The 7817-nt window shown below is 45.0% G+C and overlaps 1 protein-coding gene across 1 annotated transcript; it reads right to left on the bottom strand.

Annotated features, from left to right (window-relative positions):
• Nucleotides 1-3410: 3410 nt before the first annotated feature.
• Nucleotides 3411-6409, bottom strand: LOC125545926 (tetraspanin-18). Its single transcript, XM_048709982.2, has 6 exons — nucleotides 6082-6409; nucleotides 5893-5992; nucleotides 5664-5744; nucleotides 5463-5567; nucleotides 5073-5267; nucleotides 3411-3830 (listed from the first exon to the last, which is right to left on the bottom strand). The coding sequence occupies exons 1-6, from the start codon at nucleotides 6261-6263 to the stop codon at nucleotides 3762-3764; spliced, it is 732 nt and encodes a 243-aa protein (XP_048565939.1). The 5' UTR covers nucleotides 6264-6409; the 3' UTR covers nucleotides 3411-3761.
• Between the last annotated feature and the right edge of the window lie 1408 nt (nucleotides 6410-7817).

Here is a 7817-nt window from a genome sequence, read left to right as displayed (position 1 = left end):
ACCTAATCTAGAAGGTAAAGTGGAATTCACTATCAATTAACCTACAATTGCTTATGGTATTTGAGAGAAAAAATTGTACAACTAAAAAGCATAAATGTTCCGGTAAATTGGGAGGGTTTTTTTCTGGTACAAATTAAAAGGCATAAACGTTCCGGTAACTTGGGGGGATGATTCTTGATGAAACTAGATCATGTCATGTGCGCTCCCTAGGGAACCATGTTGAAACAAATGCATAAATAGGTACTTAAAAAACTAAAACTGTTAGAAAAACAAATTTAAGAGTGTTCTAAATTTGTACTTTAAAACAATAAAATCTAGAAAGTATGTGACGGAATGATGAATAAAAAGAGAAAAACTATTGAACTGAACTTAACGTGACACCATCTTTTAAACAAAATGCAAAGTATGAATTATAAGTATATATTTGCTCCAAGCCTATACCACCCGCTATCACATAAAAATAAACCCCAAAAAATCAAATCCTAGTCTCTACCACCCTCATTTGACTTTTTTGATAGAAATTAGACCAGCTTGATAGAACATACTTAAAACAATAAAAGGGTAAAATGCGGCACACGTTTCATTAAATGGGGTAAAATTCCTTAAATGGTGTAATTCCTGTCAAAATACAAACGAGTACAAAAGAAAGGGTAAAATTCCTTAAATATAACCGACCTAGAAATGTCGAATGGCCCACACTTACATAGAAAAGAGTGGCAAACATCTATAATTTAGGCCGGCGTGTACCTTTGCGGTGCACGTCAGCTTCTCCTTTTCTCAAAACGAATAAATGCATGGCAATACAATGATGCATCAGGAGTAGTAGCATTGCCGTCTCAATCATTGGGAATTCGCGATGGTATATGTTTACATTAAGATTTAGTAAGGTGGGAGACCCTGACCTAGTCGCGGCAAGCACCCGATCAAGGTCATACCCTGACAGCAAAGGTGTTCTTGATATAAAAGCATACTATTCATGCGCGTATCGGTGCCCAAATTGGCGTAGAGTAATCGCCACTCGCGTGCTCGTTAATCATGCATACATACCATGCTTTCAGTGCAAATGTCAATGATATCTATATACTGCATACAATCATGCTGATTTGCTGAACAACACGCATTAAACAGAGCAGCAAAAACACAAAGTCGGGTCTTTCACCATCACGGAATTTTCAGTAGAGCCGGCGGCTGCTTCCAGCCATGCTTTTCACCGGCGTCCAAATCAACCGAGGTTTAGACTAATCGCCTGACGATAATGACAGTACGTACGATTGTACTATCAACAACAGTACCAACACAGAGGAGAAGACGCATTGACCAGACCTGCAGTGTCAGTTGGTAATTAACTAACTAAACTAAAGCATGCTGCATTCCTACGTTTGAAATTACTTATCTCGAAAATGGATGTATCTAGAAGCTACCTGCTGCCCGTGGCAGCCCCATCCAAGCGTCCTGATCGATCTGTTGGTAGTGGGCTAGCTCTGGGTCTGTCCTCGCGGTGGGTGCGTAGGTGATTGATTGATGGATTGGTGGACTCGACTCTATTGTCGCGTCCCCAACCAGACGGTCCCAACAAGCGAAAAGAAATCCCATCATGGAAGCGGAATAGAAGAGCTCGACGGCGACGCCGCAACCACCGCTCCCACCCCACCCCCACATGCATGATGCCACAAACCACGCAAGCGAGCCAGCAGGGGAGAGGAGACCCTTTCATTCACATCACAACTTCACAAGTGCCATAGGGAAATAGTGTAGAAGTTTCCTTCAGTCCAGAGACGACCGACCGACCCACCGGACGCGGAGGGAGGGAGAGAGGGGGGGAGTGGGTCTTTAAGATAGATAGATACAGCAGAAATCCCACTGCCCCAAGAAAGAGCAACTTCCCTTCTTCTTCCTCCTCGCCCTCCAAGCCAAGAAACTCCTCGTCTCCCCACCCTCTGACTGTGAGAAAGGAGGGCGATCGGCCATGGGGAAGATGTGCTGCAGCCAGGAGGAGGAGGAGGCGGGGTTCAACCTGCTGCCGCTGGTGATGGCCGCCTTCGTCATCATGCTGCTGTTCGTCGTCTGCTCGCCGCAGCCCCGGCGCAGGCGCTGCGTCGTCGTCCCGTGCTACTGACCTGGCATCATGGTGGTGGTGCGGTGGTGGGAGCCTCGACCTCGATCGGCGGCGCTCAAGGCAGGCAAGTGGCTGGTACTGTGGTGGTAGGCGTTTGGTTGATGCGTGTTGGGTTGGGTGGAAGAATAATCTCAATTTCTGCTGAATTCGATCGGACTGTAAAGCTAAAGTCATTCTCTTGTTGCAAGTCTATCTTGTTGTTAATTATACCCGTGTTGATCGATGTGCGTGCCGTTGATTATTCTCCGAGTGCGGGCCTGAATCCACTCACCTTGATTTGGTGCCTGAATTTCTTCTTCCAAATAGTCTTGTGCGTGAGTCCTGAATCTACTCATCTTGATTAAACGATTTAGAGAGTACAAAGGAAAGGAGCACAAGAAGAGGGTTTTTTTCTTGTGTGTTTCTGCAATCTGCATGCACACAAGAGAACAAAAAATGTGCTATTCCTCTGAATCCAGCAATGAACTTGTAATTCAGAATACGTGCGCATTGTCTCTGATCAGTGAACTAGCCCTAGAACGCACGCGCACGCATCTAAACGACGAAACAAACAGAGAGGTTTGTAGCACAAGATCGGGGCGGGCAAATGCATGTGGGGTGGGCATCATCTTGCTTAGCTTGGCCGTTTGGAGCGGGGCTTTTAGGTAGCTGGTAGGAGCTGCTATTCAGTCAGTGAGCAGGAGCACGTGGGAGCATGGAGGGGAAGCGTTGGAACCTTGCATTGAGACTGCGACGGGCGAAGCTGGAGGCAGACGGCAGAGCCGATCACCGACCGCCGAAAGGACTGGTGGCGGAGTCCGTCCCCGTCCCGGTCGCACCACAGCGTCGACCGACAGGAGACCCTGCGCGGGAGGGTGCGCGGCGTACGTACCGCGTATGTAGGTGAGGTCTGCAGCGTGGGCGCGCACGCAGGGACGACCTTTCAAAACAAAAAACAAAATACAGGGTTGCTCCATCATATGAACATTTGAACAATGGCGAGCTACAGCATGACAATGCATGAGTGCTATGCAGTTTGGGGCTTGTATCAAAAATTATATCCTCTTCTTAATTGATATATGAGGCAAATCTTTTGCCTCCATTTCAAAAACAAAAAAACATTACCTCAAAGTTATTTAGCATAGTACTCCCTCCGTCTCATAATGTAAGACATTTTTCAACGTCGAAAAACGTCTTACATTATGAGAAAAACGTCTTACATTATGAGACGGAGGGAGTACTTCTGAAAGATCATTTTTTATGCAAAGTGCTGCTGCACCCAAAAGAGGAGGTTTAAGAACAGATACATAGCATGTAATACTTGGCGGCATAACAATACTATCTCACCACACAAGTGAAACTGTGCTAGTAACATTACTTTACAAGATCTTTTTTCACATCATAAACTGCTATCACCAGCTAGCTTAACAAACATCCAACGAAATGTTGACAACAAGTCCTTTCCAACTAGCCAGCCAGGGTCACACATACATGATCTTCACTAATGATGGAACTATGTACAATGAGTTCGAGATTGGCTGGATGCACAAATTATATAGTGCGCATTACACCATGGAATATAACCAGATACTACAAATATGCTGCACAGGTGCTTCCAACAAAGCCATGCATGCTCTTCCTTCATCACCTGTCGCACATAAGCTTCTCACTGCGGTGGCACTGCATTTTGACCCAGTGTGTTGTAGGTGTAGTCCCCCGAGGAGTTCAGTCCATACTAGAGGGCACAAAGGAGGAAAAAAAATTATTAGTTCACATTGCTCCTTTCAGTTGATGTAGTAATCAAGAAGAAACACAGGGCTGGTGGGATGGGAATAGATTTTCAGTGTTGAACGAAGGGCGCGATTCGTTCATATAATAAAGTCGCCATGATTTTTTTGCTATTTGGCTTGAGGTTACATCGTCATAGCCTTTCATGATATATGAAACGAGTCATACTATAAAATAATAATAAGCAAGATAATAAGATTTCGCATAAGGTTAGATTGTCAGACTCATGCAGTAGAGTACAAAACAATTACGGTAGAAAAAAAGAAGAAAAAAAACTTATGACAGAGGCTATCAAGCAGATGAGCATCATGACTCATGAGTAACAGCAAATGTTGAGACATAAAAGTCTCCAGCAAAATAAGCCTGACGAATTGAAGCCAAATAGAAAAATATGTGCTTCCTTAATGGTTCAAAATATTCTTTCAGTTTGCTAGGGAGAAGAGTGATGTGCAGACATAATCTCAAGTAGAAATACAGGACTCACTATTGGGGCGTGTAGCTTTTGCAATCAACGTGCTCCACATTATTGTTGCATCTCTGCTAAAGAAATGTATGCGAACGGTTTCCAGCCAACTAGTCTGTCTTTAGTCTTTACAACTCAACGACACAAAAGGCTTGCGTCTTTGATGTATAGAAAAAGTACAAAGGATAGTACTAACTTGACCCTAAAGCTAACATATGATCCAACCCAGATAATGTGTAATCACTAATCAGCATACAACAATACAACTTTAACACCTTTTTCTTCAGATTGCTTGCTTGGTTATAGCCTTGTAGGAGTAAACAAAACGAACTAGTACTCATCTAGAAATGCTTCAACTATGGTGTGTGCTACAATCAGGCTGTGTTCTAAATCCTCCGCTGGACTACACATATAGTAGTAGAGTACAAGATAATTATGGTATCAAGCAGCTGAGGGCCATGACTCATGAAAGTAAGAGCAAATATAAAAGTTTCCAGCAAAATAATCTTGACAAATTGAAACTAAAAGGAAAAAATATGTGCTTTTTTCAATGTAGCAAAATATGTGCTTGATTAACGATTCAAAACATTCTTCAGTTTGCTAGGATGAACAGTGTTGCACAGTATAGCAAACATATTGTCGTTAACGATAGTGCACTCTTGCTTAGGTTGCATAGTCCCATCTGAAATCAGTGCAAGCAAGCGTTGGAGGATAAGCAATTCTCACCTTCTGCCTCATTGATGAGCTCCATAAGTTCGGATGACCACCCCTGGGGTCGGCGGTGGTAGGGAGATAGGATGGAGCTCCTCGGGCAATAAGCAGCGGCCTCCTTATGACCACAAAATCTTCATCACTGTCATAGTCTCCACTCGTGGGTGAAACCATGGCTCGTAGAACCATCGCCAAGAAAAGCGAGAGTGCCTGTACATGTAAACAGATCAGATCATCCTCCTCGAGGTGGAAAGGAAAACAGAGTAGGTTTGTTTATCTTATTAGTTATTACTAGTGGAAATTATTGTGGAAGAGCCTTATTGGAGCATGCAACTTAAAGGCATGTGTATACTTGGCGTGCCGTTTGAACTGATGAAAACGCTTGTTCATATCAATCTGACGCACCTGAGTGGCAACGGTAGCGAGAGCAGCCCATTTGCAGAGGTCGAGGTTGGCATTGACAAAGGAGACGAGGTTCTCAAGCTCTCCGGTGCGGTCATGCGGCAGATCCTGCAAGAAGAAGAGGAATCGATCAGTGCTCTGGTTTTATCAACTGAACTGAACTTATTGCTGTCAGGGGAATGAATGTGCATCCAATGAACCCACCTGGATCCAGTGCTCGTTGAGGAGGATGCGTCCGGCCACGGCGGCCTCGAGCAGCATCATCACCATTGCCAAGCCGGTGTACTGGAATAATCAGTTGTTATCATCAGAAACAAATGATTAATTAGTACGGATACACCAATCACTAGGAATGAATATGAATATGATTATTCACAAGCAAGCACGAGGGGGAATGAATGGATGGATGAGTATGAGTTGTGGTGGATCTTACGAAGCAGAGGCAGCACCCGCTGCTGACCTCGGCGGCGACGTAGCCCGCGAGGAGGATGGCGCAGTAGAGGAGGCCGGCGGCCATGACGGCGCACGCGAACCTGCGGGCCAAAAAGTTGGATCAGGATTACATACCGGCGGGAAGGGGAGTGGAGGGCGGGAGGGAGATAGAGGAGATAGAAGTACATACCATAGGTCTGGGAGGAGGTGGTGGATGTGGAGCTCATGGTGGCGCGCCCACCGGGAGAGGATGGAGGCGGCGTAGAGGACGGCGGAGAGGGCGGCGAAGGCCTGCAGGAAGGCGAGGAGCTTGAGCAGGAACCCCAGGCAGCACCCGCCGCCGCTCTTCTCGGAGCGGCCGCCGCGCGCCATCGCCGGTGGGTTCGGGGATTTGGATTTGAGTTTGGGTTGAGGGGAGAAGAAGAAGAGGAAGAGGAAGAGGAAGCAAAGCTCCGCTGGATTTGGGAGAGGATGGATGGATGATTGAGGAGGAGGCCAGCTGGAAGTGGACCAAGCAAGGCAGGCAGCAAAGCGAATGGCTCTCTTCTACATCTCTGAGACGTGGGCCACGCGTGTTAGTTAGTTTTTTTTTTTTTTTTTTTGAAGGGGCGTGTTAGTTAGTTTGCAGCTACCCATGTTCTGTGTTTTGTGTTTTCTGTTACGAGCAACGCCAACTCCAGCGTGAATCCGTGTCATGTCACCCGTTTGGCATACTGGCACTCTGCGTGTCGCGTGTTACGCTTACCAATAGACATCTAGAAATTTCGCCCATTTGCCCCTCGTGTTTTAATGGGCCAGAAGATACAAAGCACACGGTGTTTCTTTCTCAGAAAGCAAAGGGGGTTTGAAATAAGTTGGGAATGGACCGATGGATTAACAAACCTTGTGTTCTTGACCATGCGGGAGAGGCGATCCTTGAATTCTTACTTCTTACGCCAAACCGGGGTCTATCTATATTGGGCCTCAGGAAACTCGTGAATCGATTGCTATTACCGCTTGGGACTTATGGTGGGATAGACGTAGATTGCTTCATACAAAAAAGTTTCAAGATGCGTTCCGCATTTCTATGGGGATTCATGCTATAACGGCAAATGTTGTTAATGCTTGCTCCCGCAATCTACGTCAAATGTTGTTTGAACCAAGCAGTAGGATACTTTTTGCTATCCAACAAGAGTCGTCAAATGTTCATAAACTGGCCTGAATGTTCCAAAAAAAATCAAATCTTCCTCAAACTAGGGGAGTTCAGGCATACCTACTCAGCATCAAATCCCACCATAACCCCATTTTTTCCTCTCATTCCCTTCTCTCCATTTAAATGGTGTATACTTGGTGAATATTGTTGGATAGCTGCCTCCTATTTTGATGTTTGAAGACATGTCCGGGGACATTTAAAGACTTATGTTTTGGTGACACCCGTCATGGTTGGTGTTGCCCTAAAAGTATGTAGTAGACACAAGAATGAATCCATGGTCGTCTAACGGCCACTTCTTTGATGAAAAGGTTAATATTTTGGAAGTTCCTAGAGGGTGCAAGATCGTCATAATCAAAATTTTCCTCCATGTGGACTTGTTTCTCATTGGCTTAACAAGATTTATTTTTTCTTCATCTCATCAAACAATAATTAAGCCTTGAATTTGATCTGTAACATCGATTTCTAGTACAAGTTCCATTACAATATCTAGTACAATTTTTACATAATAATAAAAAATATTGTCTAAAACAATTTGAAGCTTCGAAAACATAGATTTCTTCCCCCTCAACTACGTACTCTTCCTACTTTAGGAAGTGATCTCACATGCGGGGGCTGCTAGGGCGTCTTCCACTTCCACAGTCATACGGTTTATGAACTTCTGGGCATCGTCGATCCGGCTCCAAGCGACAACTTTCAAGCGTCGCATACATTTCTGCAAAGATTGTTATCCCGGC

The sequence above is a fragment of the Triticum urartu genome, chromosome 3A (genome assembly GCF_056163025.1).
Source record: "Triticum urartu cultivar PI428250 chromosome 3A, HENAU_Tu73, whole genome shotgun sequence".
Lineage (NCBI taxonomy): Eukaryota > Viridiplantae > Streptophyta > Magnoliopsida > Poales > Poaceae > Triticum > Triticum urartu.
The sequence above is the reverse complement of the archived record's forward strand: the minus strand, read 5'-3'. Positions and strand labels throughout refer to the sequence as shown.

Bases quoted from the DNA above. Each gene is read 5' to 3' on its own strand.
- LOC125545926 (XM_048709982.2), bottom strand. From the start codon at position 6,263: ATGGCGCGCGGCGGCCGCTCCGAGAAGAGCGGCGGCGGGTGCTGCCTG. The intron at 5,993-6,081 runs GTATGTACTTCT...TTTGGCCCGCAG, and splicing joins CACCTCCTCCCAGACCTATG to GTTCGCGTGCGCCGTCATGG. The intron at 3,831-5,072 runs GTGAGAATTGCT...TGTGCCCTCTAG, and splicing joins GCTCATCAATGAGGCAGAAG to TATGGACTGAACTCCTCGGG.